Source organism: Ruditapes philippinarum, unplaced genomic scaffold (assembly GCF_026571515.1).
Source record: "Ruditapes philippinarum isolate M1 unplaced genomic scaffold, ASM2657151v2 ctg227_1_1_1_1, whole genome shotgun sequence".
Lineage (NCBI taxonomy): Eukaryota > Metazoa > Mollusca > Bivalvia > Venerida > Veneridae > Ruditapes > Ruditapes philippinarum.
The window spans coordinates 68,398-95,975 of record NW_026863206.1 but is presented as its reverse complement, the minus strand read 5'-3'; the positions used below and the strand labels follow the sequence as shown (position 1 = coordinate 95,975).

Here is a 27,578-nt window from a genome sequence, read left to right as displayed (position 1 = left end):
CATTTGAAACAATTAGGTATATTCTTTTGGATTATAAAACAAATTATGAAATTCATGGACATCTGTTATGTGCGATTATTATTTCATTTAATTTGTTTGTTCGAATATATAATGACTGTCTAAACGTAGTATGAATATATAAACAGCAAGAAGTTAGGAGTAAGTTGGAAATATATGTTCCTTGCAAAATGTTGTTTAAATAATCGAATTTGGAGAAAAAACGCTGGTTTTGATGTAAGTGGATTTTTTTTAAATCACGGAAAGTTTAAAGTTTTTTTCGGCCACATGATATTTGGTATGAATCATCTGCCAGGGTCCCAAACTAACTGCATGTATCTAAATTATAAAATTATCTACATATGGACAAATATATTTCGCAGTTTTACGTGCAATCAAAATTAAAAATTTGATAATTTGAAGAACCATATGGGAACAAGGCCTGTTATATAACGTAATGTAGTTTACACAAGGTAACCTTGTTGCATATACATATAAGGATATACATGTTAGGAAATTTGGTAAAATTATGCCTATCTTGGACTTTCATTTCAAAGATGCATTTAACACTTGAGTTCATGGATATGTGTGCTTGCGTGTTTGTGTTAAAAATAAAATGATATTTTAATAATACCCATTTTGTCAATCAAATGCTATGGATTTTGGAGGCTGCGTTCTGTTTTATATACTACATGAAGTAGGTACGAAGACCACAAGTGACTTCGATGTTTCGATTTTTTATGTGAGAAAGTTTTCTTACTACCGTACAGAATGTCGGTCGTTTTACTCAGGTGCCCGTTCGTTCCTTTATCTATACCCAAAGGGGCACTTGTAAAACTCGAAAGTCGCCACATGATAATATCAGTTTTATGAGCCGTGAAACCAAACCAAAAATGAACTAATTACATGAATTAAAAGTTATTTTTAAAGCTTCATGCCTTTAAACATTAAAATTTAAGCAATGGCGACTACATTTTTATTTGTTTGGGTCGTCAGACCAAACAAATAATGGTAGCGAAATTTCAGGCTCTGATATGCATATTTGCAAAATAAGAAAGTAGTCTGAACCCCTGGAAGCGGTTGCTTACCTTTATATGTACTCTAATGCTGAATAAAGTTTCCTTTTAAAAGGAAAGGCTTGCACAGTTGTGCCTTCATCCCAACATATTTAGTTGTTTTTATTTTTGTTATAACGAATATTTTTGTCAAAACGATTTGAAATCTATTCTCTATTGTATAAAACTAATAAAGAAAATAATCAATCGTAAAAATACTAACGTGGAGATCTATCTTATCATACTGAAAGGAAAACAAGTGTGCACATTTCATTTCCACTTCGTTACGTGGTACCAATTAATAAGCATCGCTATCTATATCTGATCATCACGTGGTAAGGTTAATGATATGCATGGACTATTTTTTAGATAACCTCACCAAGTTCAGTAGAACTAAAATATAACTCGATCATGCACTAATATTCTGAGTGAATTGGACCACCCTTTGAAGACGGAATACTACTACAGTCAACATCCTCTATTTGTATAAAACTAATACAGACAAAAAAACAATTATAAAGAAACTAACTTTTGCGTCTTGAAAAAGAATTGAAACGGAACAATTTCGTTTATAATTTATTACGGTTTAAATCAATAAATCAAGTAAAAATACGAATCCTATTTATATAAACAAACTGGGATTACCGAAGTAACTAAAATAGCTTAGATTTCCGTAATATTACTTCGTCTGATTCGCGCAGCATTCGATTGATTCTGCAGTATGACGGAATCGCCCGAATTGTCACGATTGCAATCGGAACTACATCGGCTATTATCATTAATCCGAAGAGTGACGAAAAAGGCCGAAAAGTTGCGATTGGCACGATTGCAGCTGCTTTCCCGTTCAATCATGCACTTACAAATGTAAGCAGAAAACCACCTAACCGGAACAAGTTTTCCATATGAAAAAAAATAAGGGGGGGGGGGGATCACTGTGTTAAGATTGTCAAATGACGGGCGCATTAATTTTCAAGCCTTCTCGGGAGAAGAAAAAGTAGTTCCCGATTGGTCAAAGATTTCAAATATTGTGTAATACATGTAATATTAAGCTCCATGATTATTTACATCAGTGTCAAACGAAATTAATATATATGGGTTACAAACCCTAATTTAGAATGATATGGTTTTCTTCAGGCTGTTATCTTATAACTTCCCCGTGGTCGAGGGGTTACACGCTCGTTTAGGAAGAGAGATGTCCTGAGTTCAAATCCAAGTTAAGGCAACTCATGTTTTTGTTTTTTGTTTGTTTGTTTTTAATTGTTTAAGCCAAATAAACAATGAATTACATATCAGTGTTGCAATAATCCTTATAGCCAATTTACTACAGTTATGACACTATAAACAACATTGGTAGCACTATACAAGAACAAGATGGTTTACAATCTCACAGCCTTCACCTTTCTGACATTCTGAGACTCAAACAAATTCAGCGCCTTCTGTGATTTGATTTAATTAAAAATGACCATGATATTGCAAAATTGTACCTAATGACTTGCTTATTATTAACAAAATATAAATATATATAAATTATTATCAAGTAATGATACTTAATTCTCAGCGATTTAGGTCATGACCTTGTTTTATTTTTTCAGGATGAAGCAAAAAGACATATCTTACTTCACTTAAACTAAAAGAAATAAAAAACAACAATAAACACAGCAGTATATAACAACATTTTATTTCTATATAGCGCAACTACCTGATTCTGTGAAGATCGAAGTGTTTAACATACCCTAGGTGATTTTAAATAGGACAATTACATGGAGGTTGTAAATGTTAAGCGTGATCTCTTGAAATGTAGTGCACAAATACATATAAACATTAAAAGTAAGCATTATGATACATTGCAAAACAGGTCCCTGGGTTCTCTTTTAGATTAATAAAATGTATAACTATGAAAACAATCACTCACATTATAATTGAAATTAAATTTTAATATATTTTATTTTAGAATTATTACAAAGACAGAAATTGTGTGTGTACCGTATCTTTTGAAATAACAGTGTGTTCCGTATCATTTCAACATAACTTTATGAAATATGCTAAAACATCACTGCATTCACTCGATACATTGGACATAGTAAATATATCAGATTTAACATGTATTTTTCTATGAAATAGTGTCAAAAACATATGACTTGCTAGAAATTGCTTGTTATGACAAATGAGTGTGTACCGTTCCCCTCGGCCCAGGCTATGAAAAGAAAACTGTACTCGAATGTTCTCAAAACCATTCAGGGGTTTTCAGAATTTTGATATACCGTGGATAACTGATATAATTACGGGTACTCTGCACCTTATCTGATCAAAATCGGTTGAGTAATAAATAAGTTATGAATAAAAAACATACCTGAATCGGGAGAAAAATCGGCGTGTTCCGTACCCGAAAAGTCACGTGGTATGGCCACATTGAACTTGGCACGTTAAAGAACCAGGGGAAGCTTCTGGAATTGGGGCATCTTTCTGTACCTGTAATTGCACTATCTCCAAAATCTAAAATGACTAATACACTTCTGGAGGACTCGCCCATATGGGCAACCGGTGGCGAGTATAAATAAACGCAAATACACACACAGTAAGCAGATGTCAAAGTTAGAATGAGTTCACAAGATTTAGTACATTTTACTATTTGTCAAACACTGTTTACGCTTTGACATTGTGGCAAGTGATATTTTACTCGCCAAGTCGCTTTATCCTATGAAAGATTCTCATTAAATACCATATAATAAGAACACAAATAATGGGTTAAGCTCTTATTGGCCTTGCTATTTGGCTGAAGACAGCTAGTCGTATTGGCCAGAGAATGTAGGCTTATTATATCATTGCATGGCTGTAATGAAAATCTTAATCTGTAAGCTTCATTTTAAATATTTCAATGAAATTAAATCTGACATCTTTCGAAAAACACAAGAAATGAATAATACATACGTAACGAAGATATTAGTTAGATATCTGTAACCATTTTAATGCTCGTATTTTTATTCACGAGTTTGATTTGAACTTTTTTTCTTATCATGTCCGAATGCGCATGTCGAGTACGCCATAGTGAAGTTCAAATGACCATAAATACAAAACATACGCACCATAGAGTATCTATTTTAAGATAATTTTAAGAACTTTATTTTTCAAAACAAAAGCATAAGACAGATGTGTAAAGAAAACATCTTTTTAATTTATTGCAACAATAATGTGAATAACCACTGTTTTGGCGTTAAAATGGAAATAAAAACACGCATACGAGAAGCAAATTTGATAAAAGCGTAAACTGTTTGTGTGAACTTCACTCTGCAAATTAAAATCTATTTTAACTTGTGTGACCATGTCCCATTGATCCCTACCTCAATCAAAAGGAAGAATACCATGCAAGTTATATACCTTCCAAATATGAAATACATTTGTCAATAAATAAAGGCTGTAAAAGTGTAGAAATCTATTTTTAGAACTGGCGACCTTGACCCAACTGAACCCTTACTCCATCAAAAGCAGAAGACTTCAGTTTTATGTTCCTACAAATATAAAAGTCATCTCTCAAAAGAATAATGTTAATGCATCTGTAAAAATGTGAAAATCTATTTTAGCATTGGTGACTTTGGCCTTGACCCACAGGACCCCTATCTAAACCCAAAGGAAGAGGACATCCCTTGGCATGGTTGTATTAAACATGAAATACATTAAGTAATAGAAAGAGCATTGAAACAAGAGGCTATCTGATTGTACGAGGGGGCGTAGTCCCCGAGTATAAATCAGATTGCCGAGTGTTTTGATGTTCTTTCTCTTTTGTATCATAGTCAAACATAAAAACACGTTCCCTGATACCACAAGATGAAACCCCACAAAAAAAGTAACCAATGAACGAGCATCTGAATATGATATTTCCATCGCTATCCCTTTCTCTGTCGTCACAATATGTTAACCCCGGACAAAATGAACCAATCAATGGGCATGCTCTGGAGTTTACGCATTGTGCATGTATATGTATACGATTTAACTCTGACAAATTTTCAACAGCAAGGTCCCCAAACTATGATACAACTTAACAATAAAGGCTTAATGAGCGAAAATGTTATAAAAATTTTCACACCAGTGACCTTGACACTAGAGACCCCTTACTCCACAAAAAATACACGGCCATTAAAGGTATTAGGTTAACCATACAAGGTCATATTTTCAAAGTGAAAAAAGGAACAAAACTTGGGAAAATGAATGTCAGAGTTATATAACTTGGCAATATCATGAACTTTCTCTAAATAAGTAAGTGTGGAAATTATGAAGCCATTAGTATAGACAGTTCTTAAAAAAAATCCATCTTGCCGGTTTAGGTTTACGATATTCATTATCAAACTGCTGAAAATGGCAATAATTTGATAAAAATTCATGTAATAATTATGTAACTTGCCAGGATCAAGTATATTGTATTGATTAATAAATGTGTAAATTATAAAGCCATTTGAACGAGTAGATTTTAGGAAAAATCCAACATGCCATTTTATTATTTTGATCGTTCCATTTTTTATAACATGACACCAATTTTAGGCTGCCAGGCTCCTAGACTGCCAGCTTTAGGCTATTAGACTGCAAAGTTCAGTGCCCTTACGGTAAAGGCGTTTTTCCATAATCATGCATTTGTATGTGCTTTTGCAAGACCTTTCATAGTGATTTTACTGTACTTTAAATTGTTTCCATATTTATAATATAAGTCACTAACTTTAAGCTACTAGGCTGCCGACTTATGCTGTTAGATTGCCAACTTCAGGTTGCAAAGCTGATATCGATAGGCTGTTAAGATGTTAGGCGGCCTCTTCATGATACTAGGCTGCCAACGTTAGGCTTCCAGGGCGTGAGGCAAACTCCTAAGGCCAAGGTCGTCAGCTATTTAGGATTCCTCTTCCGACTGCGAGACAATTTTCTCCTCAGTCAACAAGGCCATCAAACTGCCACCCTAGGCAGCCAGAACGTTAGGCTGTCTCTTCTGCCAATTTTACAGACATGATTATACAAAACTATTTACAGAACAATGCCAATTTTTCAGTTTCATACAAAAAGTATACAATTGTATAATTATCAATATTTCTTGCATAAGTTCAGCTAAAATCCAACGCAAAACAATATACATTATTAACAAGATGAGTATTATCGTCGCCAAAATTGAAACGCAGTTCCATATATAATAAATTCACTCGCTTTCAAACAGACAAAATTCGTCTTGAGTAGGCAGATTTAATTAATTTGATACAACAATAAAACTTGAGTTTAATCTTGCGACATTTAACGGTAGTGTTGCGACATTTAACGGTAAGGGAAATTCGTGCGACATTTAACGTTAACATTGCGACATTTAACGGCAAATAATTTTGCGATATTTAGCGGCGGTTGCGACATTTAGCGGCAAAGGTGCGACATTTAGCGGCAAGTGCGACATTTAACGGCGTTGCGACATTAAACGGCGCCACACTGCAGTCAAACTTTAGAATTGAAAATATCACTAAATAAATTATAAAATATAATAACACTTGCGTTTGATTGGTTTATAAAGAATTTGTCTTAGTTCGATTGTGTAGGCTTGGTTTAAACAGATTTAATTAAGCTCGATTGCAAAACAAGTTCTTGCACTTTATATTAATCATTTTCGAGGCCGTTTTCTTGACCAACTGTACTGGTGTCTTATGAAGAAATATGGTCGTGACCCATGAGCTCGAACCCATGATCCCCTGGGTTGATAGACAGACACTTTACCCACTAGACTACCGCTCCCCTTAATTGTGTAGGAAGCTTAAAGCTTACACACACGCTCTCAAATCCGTCCCTGGAACCAACCAGTACTGAGCAATGACTGCTTTTCTTGCTCAAGGAAACAACGGCTCGTCCGTAATGGGGTTTGAACCCACGCGGATTGCGGCCTTCAGAAAACTAGTCTTAACAACTCGGCCAAGCGTGTGATTATGACCGTTATACGTGTTGGTCCGTAGCAAAATCTACATTGTTGTTAATCATGTATATACATGTCTATTTTGCAATATATACAATTTTCAATTATTAAGGAAATCCACAGACTCTTACATTATGTTTTATGTGAAAATAATACTATAATAGCTGCAATGGTGCCGAATTTCTGTGAATGAAATGAAGATTTATTTTTTATTTTTATTTTCAACTTTAATTTCTAATAGTGGAGCCAACGCACAGATATATGAAAGATAGTGGTTGTGGTAATTTAGCTTTAAGAATATAACTTTATGCATTCTTTATATTGATAATATATTCTAAAAGATAACCCAATAACAACGACCTGTTATAGTGATTTTATTGATAAGATATTCTAAAAGAAAACAAAATAACGACCTGTTACAGTGATAGTGATTTATTGTTCAGTCAAAATAGTTACATTTAAGATGTTGCATGCTTTGACAAAACGAATCAAATAGATGAAAAATACGGTTGAGATTCGCCATTCTCAACTTTCTAACCTCTTTGACCTGTATGATATATATCATGCACACGTCTGTGAGAGTCAGAGAAAAAAGCTCCTTAAAGCAGTTTGGAATTTTCATCAGTATCGGACTATCCAAAATAAATCATTAGCATTGTCTTACTCTGACTCAAAAGCGTTCAACGAATCATGATCATATTTCAAAACTACGCCATCATTTGAAACGTCTGAACGATGAAGATCATCTTTCGAATTTACTTCATTGGTTGAAGCGTCTGAAAAAGCTGGATCATTTTCTGATTCTACATCATTAGTTGAAGCGTCTGAAAGACCCACATCATCTTCCTGATCTATATCATCTGAAGAAGCGATTGAAAGGTCAAGGTCATCGTTAGCATCTAGGTTATCAATGGCGTCGGTGAAAATGTTTGGTTGATCCGGATTTCTTGGAAAGTAGTTGGTTCCCAGTGTCTTTTCTGCGACCATATGTAAGTACTCGGAAAACCTGTCAATGTTTGCAATGCTGTCCTCCTCGAAAGCCCTTAGTCTGAAGCAGCCTAGTTTGAGATGTACTCTAAACCTCTTCTTCTGTAATAATAATGAATATTACAACAACAACAAAAACAAAAACAACAACATCAACATCAACAACAACAACAGTATCATCAGCAACAACAACAACAATAATAACAACAAAGTAAATAGTACTAGTGTTGCTGCTGCTGATGATGATGACGATAATAAATATAAATAAATAAATAAATAAATAATAGTTATAACGTCAATAATAATAATAATAATAATAATAATAATAATAATAATTGTGATAATAATAAAAATAATAATAATAATAATGATGATAATAATGATAATAATAGTTAATATGAAATTAGGTGCTACCTATGGCGCGGAAAGCTCTTATGAATTATGATTTTAGCATAACATATTTAGTGTACTTGTAAACCAGATCTTTTTTGAATAAAAAAAACGAATAAATTGGTGGTGTTCAACCTATCACCGGAAACGCTCGGCCTATTCCGAAAAACTCCGGACCTCTGCGCATGCGTGGGCGTTTGGAAAATCCCGTCCGCCATTTTTGTTAATCTCTAATCACAGTTGTTGTTTTTACGTTATTTTTAATGTGCTAATTTATCAAAAAGGATATGTTTGAATAACTTTTTATATTTATAATCGTTACTATAATTTTTATCAATGAAATGCAGGTTTATTTTCTGATTTTGTACATCATTCTTTCACCGGAAGTGCTACTAAGCATGCGTCTGCAATAGTCTGAATTATGTAGACGCTCATGAAAAGCGTTCAAAAGGATTTCAAAATGGCTGCGCCCAGTTAACTAAGGATTTTTTCGCAGCCCATTAGGTATAGGATATATATTTTTTTGAAATTTTCATAAAGTTTGAATTTGATTTCCTTTAAACTGATACGCGTCATACATGTTATCTAAGAGCGCTACAGCCCTCGCGGGGCCTTCGGCCCCGCTCGGACTTTCCGCGTATTAATATTATCTTTATTATTATTATTATTATTATTATAATTATAATTATTATCATACTTATATTAATAATAAGATGATGATGATGATGATGATGATGATTATCATGATGATTAAAATAACGATAATGAAAAACACTTTGCAAAAAGATGTCATTAGCACTTTTACTTAAAAAAACTTTTAGAATATTTGAAAATTATCATTACATATTTAAAGCAGCATGCCTATAAATCAATACATATTTTGAAAATAAATTCAAAAGCAAAATATTGTAAAGTGGACACAGAATATTTAAAATGAATTGACACATTGTAAACAGCGCTTAAAATTCCACGTTAATTACCAAAAAAGTGGTCAAAATGTGCAAACACAGCCTTTAATGTGTTAGTAACGCAGTACAGATATGATGATAAAATAACACAGTTATAAATCGCACATTACAAAAACATAATGTCGGATCCTGCTATAAAAAATATAAAAAATATGTGCCATTTCCTTTAAATTATTTCTCGAAGTATCTGGGGCTTTTAAAGTAAACTTGATAAAAGGGGTATAAATGTCTAAGCCACTAGGGATCGAAAAGTCATGTTAAAAGGGGTCTAAGTGTCATGGGGTCTAAGACTTAAAGTGATCTTAATTTCAAAAAGGGTTGAGAAGTCAAGGGGTCGAAAGGTCTTACTTGCTACATTATTACTTGACTCAGACATTTCTTTAAACTTTTCTTACATTCTTAGTACAGTTTACCCAAGTTTGATTTTCTTGAAAAAATTTTTTGGCTGATCTGGAGTTATGCAGCTTTAATGTTAGCAAAAAATCATACCCAAAGATTAACTTTGCCTGTCAGTCTTGCACACATGCTCCGCCTCCTTAAATTTATGTTGTACAAATTCAAACACACTTTTGCCGCCGGAAACTGGGGCACCCGGTAACACAAAGATATGCCTGTTCGTACTGGAAGAGAAAAAAACCCCAAAAAACTAACAAAATAAACAGCACCATAAACAAAATAATAAACAAATAACAATGAAACAACAACAACAACAAAACCATTAAAATTAAACATAGAAATACATCAGTTTATATTACGATTTCTTTTTAACTGGGACAAAATATATTATTCAAAATCCCAGGTTTTAGTAAGAAGTTGCACTTTTATAACGTCGAATTTTATTGGATAATGCTATTGTTTTTATGATCTATTTACACGTCTACTGTTTTTATTGTCGTGATACATATAATAATTCTGTTAGAAAGCTTGTTGAATGGTAATACACTCATGTATAGACATTTTAACAATATGACATTTCCATAGAAACGGAAGTAGCATTTAGCGCATGCGCATTCTGTGTAGAGACTTAAGACAATAACGGAAAAATAATTTTCATCAATATTCAACACCTTAACTAACCATTTGATATAATTTAAATGAATCATTTTAAGTTTAGAATAGATATTTTTGATAAATAACCGATGCACTGGAGCATTTAAGTAATAAACTTGAACATTTCTGCATTTACGCATTAATTCAGGGCCTTTCATATTCGAAAGATCTTGAATGATACAATCGAGTCTTACAAACGAAACTTCGTATACAAGCATAGAAATTTAACCATCTCTTGCATTTAGGTGTGCTCAAATGCGGCACTTAAGCTACAGTCTCACTTACATCCCGGCAGAGCCCCGGCAGAGCCCCGGTAGACGTCCGGGGTGATCCGGGAACGACCGGGGTACGACCGGGAACAACCGGGGTACATCCGTAACTCTGCCGGCAACGTCCTGGATGATCCGGGATGATCCGGGAACATCCGGCATTCGATCCCGGATGGAATAAAATATTTAATATCACCGGGGTGGTCCGGGATGATCCGGGAAGGTATAGCTTTGCCGGCATCATCCTTAGCTCTGCCGGGAACGACCGGGGTGATACCGGGAAAGCACCGTAGCTCTGCCGGCACAAACCGGGGATGATCCGGGGTATGATATAGCCGGCAGAGCTACGGTAGAGCTACGGTAGAGCCCCGGTATATGCCGGCAGAGCCCCGGTAACTACAGGCAGAGCCCCGGAGGATAAAGGTAGAGCTACGGTTGATCCGGTAGAGCCCCGGCAAAGCCCGGATCATTTCAAAAAAATAAGGACAATTTGTGATGATTGAACTTGTTTGTATTAAAAGCCTTCCCATTTCCCTTCTTTCCAGTATGGCATAAGGATTTTTCAGAAAATCATCATGAATTACTATTCTGGAACAATAGATATTATATTAAATAAAAATTATGTATCAATGTTATCATTTTCGGGCGTTTTCAATCCACCGGGGTTCTACCGGGGCTCTGCCTGGATCGTCCTGGGCTCTGCCGGGGCTCTGCCTGGATCGACCGGGGCTCTGCCTGGGTCAACCGGGGCTCTTCCGGCGTCATCCGGGAACGACCGGGGAAGCACCGGCATGAACCGTAGCTTCACCTGGGCTCTGCCTGGATGATCCGGAGCGCATCCTGGGTGGTTAGTTGGGAACTACCGTAGTGCTGCCGGGGTAAGTGTGACCGCAACAATAATTTCACCCCGGATCATCCCGGTAACTTACCGGGATGGTCCTGGGCTCTGCCGGGAGTAAGTGAGACCGAGGCTTTAGTTACATCTTCGATAAAAGTGTGCGAAGTTTTGCTCTGAACTCCTCAATTAGATGTCGTAAATGCGAATTTTATATTCGACGAACAAATTTTAGTTCTAAAAACTGACATCGTTGTCGTATATTGGCTCATATAACATACCCCTAATAACAGAAAGTGATCTTACGAGTATATCTCCTGTGAAGAACACGGCGTCCGTTGAGAGTAAAGGAAACTTCAAATCCTCGTCGTACCAATTGGACCTTTACACATGCTGAAAAAGTGAAAAGACAATTTGTAAAACTCTAATTGTTCATGTAAATAGTTAACGCGATAAAAGTAGAAAGGATGAAGGACATCATGATGAAGAAGGAGAAGAAGAAAAAGAGGAGTAGGGGAGAAGCTGTATATGAAGGGGTAGAAAAAGAAGAAGATAATGAAAAAGAAGTAAATAAAAAGAAGAAGTGAAAGAAAACAAATAGAGGGAGAAAAGGAATTAGAAGGAGAGGAAGAAAAGAAGTAGAAGTAGAGGAAGAAAAAGAAGTAGAAGTATAGGAAGAAAAAGAATTAAAAGAAAAAGACAATAAAAAGAATTAGAAGAAGATAAAGATGTAGAGGAAGAAAAAAAGTAGAGGGAGAAAAAGAAGTAGAGGAAGAAAAAAAATGTAGAGGGAAAAAGAAGTACAGGAAGAAAAAGAAGATGAGGGAGAAAAAGAAAAGAACAAGGTGAATAAGAACACGACGAAGATAAAACAGAAGAAGGGGAAGAAAAGGAAAAAGAAAGGTAGGGGTAAGAAGATGACGACGAAGAACAACACCAACAAAAACAGAAACACAGCAATCGAAATAGAAACTTATTGACTGGGATACTTTACTTTTCAGTGCAACCTTCTTCCTCTTTGACAAGCGCAGTTTCCAAAGGAAAAACGGCAAAGAAAATAGGCGATTTGTCACTCTTTTATAGCAATATACAGCAATTTGCCTCATACTTTTACTCGATTACGATAAAGAGTTCCCTTTGTAGTAATTGTCAATTTTTACTGGTCACTACTTGTAACCAATTAATATTTCGGTGATGATGTCATTATGTAAATTTGAATAGCAGGCGTTTTTAAAAAATATAGTGAAACAAATCATGATTTAGTTGCCTTTACGTCCATATTTGTTAACTAAATATACATGTGCATCCCTACATCAGTCTTTTTCCAAAGTCGCTTAATATGTTAATTTTTTCGATTTGTTGTGATATGGATCACTTTAGTTTTATATCTCCTTTTTAACGAGAGATTGTGAAAATTCTTCATTGAATAAGCTTTTACCTCGCAATGTGAACGAATATCTGCGTCTCCAGGCTCGAACACAGAACCTCTTTGAAGCACAGCATTGGCAGTAGCGCCGACCACACCCGCAGCCTCCCCGGGACACAGACCTATGTTTGCCGTACTCTATAATAGCTGTACGAAAAAAAAAATGATTTGCTAGCTTTTTTTCAAATAGATATAAGGGATTTGATTAACTAAATAAATTATTAGAAAAGACGCTTAAATATCTTATATCTTATCTTATATAGATCTAGAATAAACATAATTCATTAACTCAAAATTATCAATAAAAAAAATGAAACCTTTTTATGACAATATCTTACTTTTGTATGAAGACAACCCCCGGCGCATAAATTTAAAATCTTTCTGACGTCAAACATAGTACCTCAGTGACAACGTTGAGAACGAGTGTTCACACAGTATATAGATTCTAATTGTTTTGTTAAAATGTGTAAAGACATTAGAAATTGTAATATATGATAGTTGTAAGAAATTCAAATCAAAGATCTCCTGGCTATTTATTGTTTTCTTTCTCTGTGAATTGAAACATCTCTATTCTGGGTCTAGTCTTTAGCCAATACATTAAAAAAACCGAACAAAGTCCATAAATAAATTATTATAATTCACTCACATGTTTCGTCATCTCTATCAATATACGAATCTCCAATTTGTCTCATGAGGCCCTCAATGTCAACCTGGTCGTCTGGTCCACCAGGTAAATATATGACGTCATCGTTGATGTCATCATTTGACACAGATTCCTCATTTGATTCCTGGACCGTTTCTTCTGAAACAAAATGTGACAAATATTTTCAGATAAAGAAATATTTCAGTTATTGATTACGCTAAAATTACATGTACATGTATGTCTTGTCAAACGACAATAAATCTAATTATTTTTAATGATTCGAAACAAAAGTCTATTTCATACAATAGCCCCGTTTTGATAAAGTGTTTTTTTTACAATAAAATGTCCTTTGTGACTTCAGTTTTGTTAGCTAAACATGAATGATAAAAAATCAGTGCTAAAACACACGTCGCTTTATATCCATCTTCCCGTTTAGGCCTAAATACTGTGAGCATCCTTCCAAAAAATAACAAATCTAATGCCAATAATCATTACATATTAAAATATAAATTATGAAACTTACCTGTTATATAATCTTTGACAAGGTCATAAAATTCAGCGTTTGTTAAAGAAGCCACGTTCGATACAGCATAAATAAGAAGCAAAAAGCCACATACGTATAAATGTGAACGCATTTTGTCATTTAAATCGCGCAGTAAACTTTTTCTCTGTCGCGAAATAAGTGACGAAAAGATTTATCTATTCACTGCATTTTATAATTGCATATTACCAAAATCTTTCACTTAACAACACCTATACTAAAAGCACATCCGGGTTGAATTTTGATTGTTATCATTGATAGATTTACTGTTACAAAATATAATAAATAGCTTTATACTTTTATTGATAGCTTGAAGTAAAACTCCTTATAAATAGATGTTTTTTTTGAAGCTCACAAAACATTTCCTCAAAAATTCAAACAAAGATATACTATTTTATTCATTGATCGATTTATATATTTTTTTTTCGTTCAAATTGCCAATTAGAATTCTAAGAACAGTTGATTTCTTTACTGGTATATATTTGTGCATCGTCAGATACCCACGATTGATAAACATGTCACATAACATGCAATCAATGATAATGGTTCGGCCGTGGGTATCCGACGATGATATTTGTGACGTCACGGATTTAACAATTTCTCACCTTTATGAAGACCGATATATGGATCAACAAAAGAAAATTCTGTAAAGTTGTTCAGGGTTCCACGTGTGTGAAAAATTCTTTGGTCATAATATGAATTTATAATTATATGTTTACAAGCAAAATAAAACGGTTTCAGAAATATTAAAAGAGAAACTACGGTATTAAAATTGCTAACGTGTGTTTGTGCAGAAAAGCAAAGACAAACAGGAAAAAATAACAAAAGTGAAGAGTTAAACGTTTCCGGTATCAATTGAATATCAATATCCAAAATTTCAATCTCGTCCAAGTACTAGATCTAGTACTGTTTTGATTTGAATATCTATCAAATTCGGATGTTATCAATTTCAAACAATATCCCATCGACAAAATCAATGTCTGTTCATGTATTTTGAATTGTCTCAAAGTAGGACCAACACTTAACAATTATCACATAACAGTTTCGATGATAATAAATTATTATATTCAAATTAATTATAATGGTCAAATATTATATCAAATTTTAAGACAGAAATTTAATGATTTGCAATCTTAAGAACAGAACATAACAGATACTTTATTTAGACGTGTACATCGTTCATTATCTATATATAATACAGTAATAACTACAAAAAGCGACAATATAAATGTAATTGCAATAGGTCTTACTGATTTTTTTCACAATATATTTTTTTAGTAACATTTTTGTTTATAAATGCATATATGTATATACACATGTTATACAAAATAAAAAAGTACAAAAATATACGAAAACAAGGAGAAATGAGCAATATTGATGTTTAATGCTCATCATTAAACAGTGTGTTTCTAAAAGCAAGTGCTTCTTTAACAAATTTGGATAACTGAATTGCAATTAGGTATAGGATATTTATATATATTTTGAAATTTTCATTTAGTTTTAATTTGATTTCATTTGAATTGATACGCGTCATATATACATGTTATCTAAGAGCGCTACAGCCTTCGCGGGGCCTTCGGCCCCGCTCGCACTTTCCGCGCATAATGATAAAATGTGGTAAACATCTTAATCTACAAATGCAAAACTAAAGGAAAATAATATCGACTATTTATTCTAACAAATAAGCTTTTGTTATTAATCATATCGCATTTGAAGATGAAATAAATATAAATATCTTTATTTTTTTTCACATTTATTTTGTTAAATAAACTTTTATATTCAATGAACACCATATACAAAACTCCCTGCTTTACAATACTTTGTATACAACAGCTATTTTAGACAAAAAAACATTTGTCCGATCTTTGGTAGAGATACTTTTAGAAAAAGTCTTCAAGTAGCACTTCAAGCTTCTCAAATCATTTATAAACAGAGACACACAAGCTTAATTTATATCAGACGTAACAAAGTCACTTTTTTTTTAAAACTGGCGGTAAAGGTTTTCAGATATTATTTTTGTCTATCGTTTAAACTATCACATAAACGTGATGATTGCATGTAAATTTCAAAAGGCTTTCTTTAAAAACTATATTGTAAAAAATATATATTTAGTGGACCTGTGACAAAGTTTGAAGTTTGTAGAGCACGCATGTTCCTTTTGGGTGGTATCCTTTTTGTTGGTCATATTTGTAATACCAAACAGAAAATTATGAATACTATTGAAACCAATTGTGCACCCCTGGTCACCAATATGTTTTCGTATTGCTATGAAAGAGACGTCTCTTAATGCTGAGCCTATATCCATATCGAAACAAGACGTTATAATAGTATTATATAGCATTTCCCTATACTTTGATGACATCTTTAATTAAGATAATACTTATTTCTGCCCAAATGATATCTGACATATATCCTACAGAACGCCAAACTGAATAAAACTTATCCTTAAAATTTTACAACATTATTTTATATGAAGTAAAAAATACAACGCATACAAAATTCTATGATCAAAGAGATGACTTTGAAAATCCGTCGTGCTTTGCCCTTATACGCTATACTGTTTTGTTTGGTTCCCTGTTGGGCTCCTCGCCGATGTGTTGCTGGTTATTGTCTGGGAATGCGTTCAATAAATGCCACTTTTCCACAATATCCACATTTGGAGGGAGATGCATCTTATATAAAAATCAACTCATTATCTAAAGCCTGTAAATATTGGAGCTTATGCCATGTTAACATACAAGAATCAATGGCGCACATGTGAAATTAAACCAGTGGGAAAAAATGAATAATAAACAAAAAAAAAAGCAAAAGGAAAGGACATAAATGCATCTCAGTTAGTTAGGAATGCCAGGGCATTTGGCCAAGTAAACGATTTTATACTGCCCTCACACATACCTCGCGACCTTACTGCGTCCTTACTGCGACCTTGCTACGATCCAGGACGCAGCACAGTCGCCATGGACGCAGCAGGGACGCAGCGAGGTTGTAGCGAGGAACCCAAGGACGCACAAGGCCGCAGACCGTCGGCGACTATTTTGAACATGCACAAAACAGTCGCAGAAACTCTGCGTTCTTGCTGAGTCCTGGTTAGGTCGCCGTGGGATCGCAGTGGAGTCGCCATAGTCGCAGCAGCATCGTAGTAAGGACGCAATAAGAACGCAATAGACGGAGTACACTCGTACTAAGGACGCCGTAGAGTCACCGATGAAATTACAAGAAATTGCTCGGAAACCTTTGGCGACGCTACTGCTACTGGTAAAAAGTATTGTTTTTATAGACGTAGCAAGAACGTAGTAGGGTCGTCGTACAGTAGCAGGACAGTCGCCGGACAAACGCAATAGTCGTCGTAGAGTCGCCGTTAGGACGCAGAGAACATAGCACAGTCGCAGCTGGGTCGCCGATGATCGCCGTGGGGTCGCCTTGGGGACGCAATACAGTCGCAGTGGAAACGCCATGGACGTAGAAGGGTCGTATTGAGGACATAGAGAAAACGTACTGAACACAAGACTGCAGAGCCCCGGACCGTTTGCGAGAGAAATTTGAAAGAAAACCAACAATTTTCGAAAGAAAGATGCTATTTTACTAGTTTTCAGGTCGCAGTAAGGTCGTGGTTTATGTGTGAGGGCTCCATTAACGCACAAAATACGAACAAGCGTCTCAAACTGGATAACCGCTGTCATAAACTGAAGTAAAAATTTTCAAATTTAATAATTTCTTATTACATTCATAATCCAATAACGACTTATTATAAATCTTTTTCTTTTGTCGCAAGAAATCCTGACATCTGTGGATATGTGACCTACAAACCTCGTTAATCTTGGGTTACTTTCTGCTGTCTTTCTAAAATTACTAACTATTTCATTAAAAGAGGTTATGACCCTACAATTTTAAGGCATTCCGCATGCTTAGTGTTCAATGCCTTTACAGTTAGACACTTCTCTTTCCTCTTTTAATTACAATGACTGGCCATGTGGGAGACCGTATTACGGACAGTTCCTGAAATCAACTGGAGATGAATTGTCTTAATTTTTGATTTTCCACTTTGCTTCGTTGCGCCAGTGTACAGATACTAGTTGCCTACATTTAAGGCATCGAGTACTTAGACGTGAAGGCAAAAAATCAGAACAGTGTACTTTTATATCAAAAACTGTTTAATCTTCGTAAGCGCATTTTTCGTACTAATGCCTTTTCTAGCGTTTGTTGATCATCAATAAAACTAAAAGATTTTAAAGCGTTCTGGACTTCCCGGTGAACCTTTCTTCTCCTAACTGAGAGGCAAAATGGAAATGAATGACATCGTTTCGTTCGAGTCTTCTTTACATTTTTTTTCTGTTCAAATCCCTCTGGGTATTCAGGAATGGTTTCTAAAAGCCTCCTTGCCGGAACTGTTTGTACATTAATTTCTGACACGCAAGCGTGTGAATTTGAAACGATACTTCCGGCACGTGACGGCTTTCGCAAAATGTCATGCATTTCAATGTTTGTTGACCTATACCTTCGTGACGGCTGGAAAAAGAATAAAATAAAAAAGACAAAATAAAGAATATTTAATTCCTATATAATCATTCTGGAAACATCTTGTATATTCAAGACAAATTATTCATTCTTATCCAAATTCAATTTATTCAAGAGCTTTAAAATGTGGTATCAATTCTCAATTGGCTTAAGATCAGGCGGCGTACGGATTGAGATTGTCAAATCTTGTTAATTGTATATGTCCCAGTCAAGGAACGTATACGAATTATAGTTTAAAAAGGGGTCAACAAATAAAAATGCTATCATTATCTAATATTAAGTCATTTTAATGTTGTTTTGTTATACCAATGCATTAATGTTGTTACCTCTACATTTATTTTCATTTGTTCATGTCGACGCCGCCATTTAAAGTAGCATGTGGACAACAGTAGCACTGCAATGCAGGATATAGTTGATAAAAGTACGGCTAACAAAACTTCATGATCGCTGTCGTCTTTCGAACCTATAAATATATCGGAAGTAAACCTAAATGGACTTGCTCATTTTTCAGTCTGGACAAAACTATGCGTAGATTTAAGAATTTTTTTATAATATAATATAGTTGAGTAGCAAACAGTAGAATCATCTAATAACACGAGTATGCCGACTGTTTCTTACGAAGGACTGGTAGGGTCATTTCAACTTCATGAATTCTTGATTTCATCTTCATGAATTCACAATTTTAACTTCGTGAATTCCCGTTTTCAACATACGGAATTCACGACTTCACGATTTCAGCTTCATGAGTTCCCGATTTCAAATTAACGATTTCACTTTTTCAAATTCATGAATTCACGATTTCAACTTTACAAATTCAACTTCGTGAATTCACGATTTCAACTTCATGAATTCACGATTTCAACTTCATGAATTCACGAGTTCAACTTCACGAATTCACGATTTCAACTTCACGAATTCACGATTTCAACTTCATGAGTTCACGATTTTAACTTCACAAATTCACGATTTCAACTTCATGAAATCAACTTCGTGAAATTGTTTATTTGAAATCGTGAATTCATAAAGTTGAAATCGGGATATCATGAAGATGAAATCGGAAATTCATGAAATTGAAATGTCCCCACCGGTCTTTCGTAGAATCTAGTCTGCACCGATCACGTGGGTACAATAGTTGTCGCTCCCTTCGTCATAATGGCAAACTGAAAGTCAGATGGCGACTTGCCGGCTTAACTGACCGGGGAAGACCTGACGCTCCAAACAATTATATCATAACGGACTCAAGGGGTCAACACAGCAGAGTCACCTACCTCATATGGGCCAGTCGGCTAGGTGGATAAAGTCTTTACTCAACAGAATGCAAAGAATCTGTATTGAATAGAGTGCACAGTTCCGAATGTCGATAAATTTATCTCTAAGTTATATCACTGTTGCGCAGGGTTCACCGGAAATAGCTTCTTAAAACATAGAAAGCGAAAGTAAAAAGGTGAACGTCGAGCTCACTCGAGGTAATGTTTCAACTTATTTCTCCATCATAACTTTATCGATTTTTCCAAACTAAACAATTTTGTATAGCTGAATATATCTGGTTTTAGAGAAGTATATGCTTTATTATAAAAATTGAATACTTATTTTTGAATGTGCGATAAATTGTAGCGTATTTGTTGATATTTGCGAACGATGTTGATATTTACCACTATATTAAGCTAAAAATGTTCACCCATCAAGTCGAGCTGCTTTTACAGCCTTTTACTTTCGTTTTCGATATATTAAGGGGCTATTTTTCCGGCGAACGCTGTACAACAGAGTATAAACAAAAATGGAGCGGACACACTGTTTTGCTGTATGTGAAATTAAGTCTTTTTAAATTTATTTAAGTTACTTTTTAAATTTCTTTCTGATTACCCATTTCGCCAGTCGTTTCACTTTTGCCGTCAAAGTTTGTTGTGAAAGTTTCTACAGCATAAATATACGAGTCGTTTTCTAATGTTGTATTTTGCACGATATTTTCGCGGTCATGTGTTAATACTTCCGATTTAATTGTCGATGAATATGTATACGCATGCGCAGAGAGGGTCGTTGTTAGCATGTCATTCTTTCCTTCGCTCAGCTGTCTTGAAATATTTTTCTTTAAGAAGTATTGTTCTCGTGTGGTAAAATGTCTAGCCGGCGCAGCAGTAACTTTTTCAATCTTTGATGACGTCATGTTATTTTGAAGTAAAGATACAACGTTCGTTGATGAAAAGAATTTTGTTTTTGTAGTGTGTTCGGTTGTTACAGGTTTCATCGTGTTTATGAAATTGGTTGTGGTAGTTAACTTGCCAATAACATGTTTTTCTGTTGCTTTCACATTTGCTGAAAAAAACGAACGGATTTTTTCTTTATACAGTAAACACCCTCAAGACCATCAAGTTGCAACGCTTTTCACACAAATAACGCTATGATTAGCATAAAAATACGATTTTCAATTTATTTCTGAGTACACTTCTTAATTATCGTTTGCATATGTTTCTATTTTAAGTGCCACGGCTGAACTATACAGGAACTATGTAGAAAATATTTATGTTTTTAGACTTTTGGACCGCAGTGGAGTTCCTTTAATTTGCAAAATATTTCAAAATGTCCGAAAACGAAATTATCGCACGTGTATACACTTATAGTAACCAATTGTCATGATATCGATAAGGTATCAAAGTACTTGAAATATCTCTCAATTTAATCAACACAACTGAACATATTATACAAAAAGACTACAAATCTACTTGAAAGATTGGTCAATAACAACACCAATTTTTGAACTTCTCTTTCAATAACAATACAAACACTTGACTTATCAGTGAAATGCCATCTACAGTTAATTTAATATTGACGTATTACTACACAAGTAGGGAATATTCATTGTTAGTATAATGATATCAAGCAACCATCAAAAACAATTCAAACGGAAAAACAGTTTGAAGGTAGTCTTGACCGCATTACAGTTGACCTCAGGCTTGGGTGAATTCACTTTTATCTTTTTCTTTTAACATCTGGAAACAGTTAATTTAAATGAGCATTGACTTTCTTTTCTAAACTTGCAGGGTCGTAAACAGCCAAAAACGGTTAACTTACTGTCGCTCGTCTGTATTTTATAGACAACGTTCTTGTCCATTGCCTCATCATTTAGTTTTTAGTTCGATGATAATTTAATGAAATGTCAAAATATTATAGAAAATTCCATCATGTATATTACATTTTCATCAAAAAAGGCAAACTACATAAATGAAAGAAAGAAAGAAAGAAAGAAAGAAAGAAAGAAAGAAAAGTAAAGAAAAGAAGAAAGAAAGAAAGAAAGAAAGAAAGAAAGAAAAGAAAGTAAGAACGAAAAAGAAAGAAAGAAAGAAAGAAATAAAGAAAGAAAGAAAAGAAAGAAATAAAGAAAGAAAGAAAGAAAGAGGGAAAGAAAGAAAGAAAATAAATAAAAAAATAAATAAAACAAAAGAGAGACCTACCTTGTGTTTTGATCCCTATACAAAAGCCTTTAAATTCATTTTGACTGTCAGTTACTAATGTTACAGTGAAATTACGAGCGTTTGTTTGGATTGTTTTTGGAGTCTTCATCGTAGAGCATTCATGCTCAATGTTTTCTTTCAAGGAAAACGTTACGTAATCGTTGCTACAAAATGACGTATCTTCAAGTTGAAAATCGAGATACGTTATTGACATTGATGACGTCACGTGACTGTCTGACGTTATAAACCACGTGCATATGATGTTGCTAGGATAAGAATTCGGGTATCCAGGCGAGGTAATGTTTACGTTGTCAGTTTCTTTAAGAGTGATGCGACGGAGACAAGCTGAAAAAAATAAATGAAAACAATACGTTATTGTGTTGACGACAAAATATCAAAACAAGTATCAAAACATTATAACTGTTTTACAGTAAAAGTAAACTTAAGTACGTAGTTTTATATCAGCAGGGAAGAAAAGATTTGATAGTACAAGTTGACCTATATGTGTACTTACGTGCTCTTGCAATTAACTTTTTTGAAACAGTTCCTTCTACTGTCCCAATAACAGCGCTGAGGTATATTTCTACGAGCTTCCCTTCAAATTTATTTGTATTTATTGCAAATTGACGCATGTTGTGCCCAACTGTTACCAAAAAGCGGCTTATACGGGAGACAACCCTGTAAGCGATACAGTAAGAAGTAATATCCAAAGTATTCTCCCTTGGTGCTCGCCACGTGATCAAAATCGCATGGTCCGATGTCCTAAGTTGTACATTTGTCGGCGGGCCAGGTAACAAAACAACACTTTTAAACATTATTCGAAATCCTTTTATTCCTACTAGTTTTCCGGTTCTTAGTATCAAATGCACCGCCCGTAAATCAGTCCGTACGAGTTTGTTTGTATTTGTGTTATTACATAAGCGTCCAATTCCGCTTATTTCAATATAGTTGTTAGAGCACTCTTCCGGAAAGTTTTCGGTCATATCTATTTCGTTAAACGTTATTTCCAAAGAATATTTAGGAATTGTCGTTATATTCCAGGAACATAAAACGCCAGGACGTAGTGAATCGCCTTGTTGTGCTCCAGGGGAAGTTACTGTGATATTGTGTCCAGGAAACAAACTATAGTCCCGCCCACATTCTGCAACGAAAGCATTGAATATTCATCCGTTAGATAAAAAAATCTTAAGATGTAAAAAGTCCGAAATGAAATATTTCAAAGCAAGTGATTAGTTTAGTTTTTTAAAGAAAGGGAAACGAAAAGATAACGCATTTGTAAAGAATGACTTAAATACAAGTAGATCTCCTCGTATATACCGATTATTGCACGAGATATGTTCTTGTTATAAAATATATCCATATTTCAATAAAATCTAATATTGAACGTATTGGTCTTACTTATTCGAACATATTTTGGTAATGAAAATGGCCCGATCCCACCGGCATTTTCTGCACGGATTCTGATTCGAAACAAGCGTCCAGCTTGGCCACGTGCGGAAATAGTTGACATTGTGACGTCACCATCAACTATGCTCGAAATATCTGTGAAGTTTGGTAGGATAGCCAAGCTAACGATGTAACTTCGTATATTTCCGTAGGTTTCTGTGGGAGGTTCCCATTGGACACCGATATTGTTGACGTCAGAAACAACAGTCACGTGTTCAGGTCTTCCTGGTCGTGGTATAGCTGGAAAAGCAGATCTATATAACGATTCAGCGATATTTGTATGAACTACAAGTAATAGTTATAGTATATGAAACGAATTAGTTTCGAGGATATAACACTGGCTGGGGCGAAATCAAGGGATGTTTCTGCAAAAAAATGTCGAGGCCGTCTGGCCAAGACGATTTTTTTGCAGAAACTTCCCAAGATGTCGCCCCAGTCAGTGTTATATCCCCCGTAACTAACGGGATTCATATACTATGACTGTTTTATCGCAATTTCAAAAAAGTGTTTTGTAATAGTAATCAGCAAAAAATAAATAAAAATGAAACCCCCCAAAAAAATGAACCAATACCATCTTAAGCTTACTTTCAGCTTTTTATAATAAGGCAGTTGTTTGAAGGTGTTTTTGCTGTCGCAAAAAAGAAAAAAAGAAGATAATTGTGCAACCATTGTAAATTTAAAGAGACGGAGTGTAAACTTGTAAACTGATACTTTGTGGAGAAAGTAATATAAATTCAAGATTTAAGAACTTTTCAAGTGGAAATAATGTACTTTTTGATTTTTAGCGAATAAATTGTATTTCATTGAATTATTCCGAATGTTCGTTATCGATGTCCCTTTGGAGCCTATGTGAAAAAAAAAAAGCTCAACCGACTCATACCTTTATGAATCAATGAAAAAACTATACTGCTATATATCAATACAGTTTTCAAACGCTCATTGAAAGTGTACTGAGAATAATGGGTTAGTAAGAACAAAGGAAAAGTTCCAAACCATGCGATAATTACGGCATAATTGGCTTCAATATACATAAAGATAGATAGAAAATAATGCGTGTTAAAAGAAGATAATTAGGCAGTATAACAAGTATGTTCATTTCATTTTCGCTTATCAACGAATGTAAATAAGCTGGGACACAAGACTTTTTTAAGTCCCAGAAAAATTTTTTTTTCCTTTTTACACCGAATTGTCTGGAAAAACGAATTATCGTAACCCGATATATTATTGGAATTTCCCGAAGTAACCCAATTTATTATATTCCTATAAATTAGATATTTAGAAATACTGATGAAATAAAATGCGTATTTTCATTTTTCCGTAACAAATAACAACAAATAACAAAACGACAACAGCAGCAGCAGCAGCAGCAGCAGCAGCAACAACAACAAACAAGCAAAGCAAAACAAACGATAAACAAAATAATAATAGTAATAAATTAAAAAAAACCAACCACCCACACTAATTTGACATAATACATCATTTAGTCATATTTTTTTCTTGATTATTAAACGAATGAGTCACTTTTTGCGGTTGCAATTTTATTTCTGTTTCCAGATGTAATGATCACTTACCTTGGTTTACAGAGAGCAGGATCATGACTGGCAAAATATATCGATTTATAACAACTGTCATCATGTATTAGTCAAACAATGAATAAGCATTTTAACTAGTAAATTTCTTTCAAATTCTTCGCAATAAATCCCTTTATCTGACTGAAAAACAAATCTCGTAAACTTTTCGTTATTTAATTCCTTCGATATTATTTCCTTTCCGTTTTATTGTTGCTAAATAACAGTTTTCGTGTAAGTCTTTCATAATTTTATAAATGATCTCGTTTATAATGAATGTTTTCTACCAAAGAAATTCGAATAAAGGAAACCTAAAAAACAAAAATAATTATTAATCACGAATCCAGTCAAAACAGAGTGTTTTTAATTTTTGGTTGATTTTAAAATATTTTCCACAACTATTTGAAATATCCAATAATTCAAAAGCGTGTATCCTCAAAAACCATTTTTGCAAATAATCACAGATTTTTTTTTTAAATTTTGATTATCAACTTTACGTAAAATGTAAACAATAACTGTTTTTAGTTCTTTTAAATGCTATCTAAATATGTTTTAGTTTTATTTGTCACTTTTCACATAATTATATATTATGAAAATGTTATCGTTAGTCCTCGGCATAATTTTAATACTTTTCCTGTATTAATTTGATACTAAAGTAACATACACGTTGATGTTAAAAGGCAAATTTTCGTCTTCTTATATAATTTTACACATATGAGACTTATAAGTTACTTTTTCCTTTATTTCTGTTTATAAATATATATTTTTACTTCAGTGTTAAACAACATTAGCCTTATACTGTTTGCTATTATTGAAAGATAACACTCAAAAGTTAACTTTCAAAATTCCGCACCTGTTTTAAGTTATCACAGAGGGAGATAACCTCCACTTTTTAGAGTGAAAGTAAACACTTTAGTGGTGTAACTGTCGATAAGGGAGATAACCGCCTTTTTCTTTACAAATAAAAGTATACGCTTTAGTGGCATAACTGTAGATAAGGGAGATAATCCCTTCCTCAATATTAATACAATTAATGGCGTTATTCTAGATAAGGGAGATAACTTGCGTGGTCAAGGTTAGACCAACGAAAATACCTGACACCGGCAATAATTGAATATTTTTGCAGATTATGAAGAATAGAACAAAAACATAAATGGACACCATTCATATCATTAAAGGGCAATGACTTGCTTGATAAAAGAAATCATGAAATATGTTTCATTTTTTCAAAAAATATCTGATAAGGTAAAGTAAACCATTTTCTTATTTAATCAAAATGTTAAATAAAACCAAAACACAGTTCACAATGTCACGCCGAAATCCGTTTAATCCATTCATTTTATGTTCATAAAAATTGGGGTGATTGTAACAAGTTTATGACAAAATTTTGAACTGGGAAATTAGGGGAGGGGCTGGAATGTCCGCATACCCGTATAAACGCCGTATATTAAAGGAACTCCACTGAGGTCCAATAGCCTTAAATGATTAATTTTGAAAATCTTTCTTAAATCACGGTATGAAATTGATAATCGATTTTTATGCGATTTTTGGCCAATGTGTTGAGTGAAAGCGTTTAAACGGTTTTCATTTATTGGGCCAATTTGCACAATAAAATTGATTATTTCATGGAAAAGGAGTGAGCGAATGATCTGAAATTTTTTACATGAGTTATTAGTCTAGACATACATCTAGTTATATAAAACTCTTGAAAAGAAAGTTTCGGTCCCTTCACGTCAAAAAAACCCTCAGTGAAGTCCCTTTAATTTTTGCTTATCAAATAAATTTACTAAATAGAAAAATTGGATAACGCTAAATTTTTAATATTTTGACCCCAGTTTGGTATTTTTTGTAATATACGTAAATGTATATATTTATATCTATTATATATTAGTTAAGTATTATTTTTATCAGAAACTCTTATGGGATGTTCGCTTTCAAAGACTTTTACAATTAGTGACTTCATTTCTGGAGCCAACAGAAACACAAATTATTCCATTCTATTGGAAAAAAACTGGATCTTTTCAATACACTATGTAAAACCCTATTTACACCGAACCTTGGTTAGTAAAGGCTCATACTATTCAATTGGAGAAGTGATGGATCGAGCCCGTGAAGAGTGTAACCAGTGTGAAATAAACTTTACCCTGCTGCCGGAAACCGAATCTACACATTTAACCAGGGCAGGTATCGACTATACGGCACATCAGTGCAGTCTCATCATGGTCTGCACGGTTCACTATTCTGACTAATTATGAAATGTTCCCTAAAATGATAAATGGTTTTATCTTGATTGAAAGATGGACAAGTCCTTTTAAGAAATCTTGTATGGTCGGGGTTAAAAGATCCTATATATACATACATGTTTACTGTTACTATTTCATAAACAAATGATGCATTGTTAATGATAAAACGAGTGCGCATGCGTATCCCAATCATTTTCATTACGTCATCATTATAAATTCATAAATTCATCTAAAATATTGAAAAGAACAATAGCGCATATAATCCCGTAT

At 34.0% G+C, this 27,578-nt stretch overlaps 2 protein-coding genes across 3 annotated transcripts; both read right to left on the bottom strand.

The window, feature by feature from the left end:
• Window positions 1–7,336: 7,336 nt before the first annotated feature.
• LOC132721471 (uncharacterized) lies at window positions 7,337–14,259 on the bottom strand. 2 transcript variants are annotated; one of them, XM_060705778.1, is made up of 6 exons: window positions 14,070–14,259; window positions 13,550–13,702; window positions 12,916–13,050; window positions 11,784–11,870; window positions 9,813–9,943; window positions 7,337–8,067 (listed from the first exon to the last, which is right to left on the bottom strand). In XM_060705778.1, exons 1-6 carry the CDS (start codon window positions 14,179–14,181, stop codon window positions 7,639–7,641), a joined length of 1,047 nt encoding a protein of 348 aa, XP_060561761.1. In that variant the 5' UTR covers window positions 14,182–14,259; the 3' UTR covers window positions 7,337–7,638. The 2 variants fall into 2 exon arrangements, with proteins under 2 accessions (XP_060561761.1, XP_060561760.1); XM_060705777.1 differs by having other exon boundaries at window positions 13,550–13,705; window positions 14,070–14,256.
• Window positions 14,260–17,754: 3,495 nt separating this feature from the next.
• On the bottom strand, window positions 17,755–25,302 carry LOC132721462 (uncharacterized). Its single transcript, XM_060705769.1, has 7 exons — window positions 25,069–25,302; window positions 23,450–23,737; window positions 22,566–23,192; window positions 22,052–22,396; window positions 20,466–20,915; window positions 18,929–19,065; window positions 17,755–18,593 (listed from the first exon to the last, which is right to left on the bottom strand). Exons 1-7 carry the CDS (start codon window positions 25,130–25,132, stop codon window positions 18,228–18,230), a joined length of 2,277 nt encoding a protein of 758 aa, XP_060561752.1. The 5' UTR covers window positions 25,133–25,302; the 3' UTR covers window positions 17,755–18,227.
• Window positions 25,303–27,578: the final 2,276 nt, after the last annotated feature.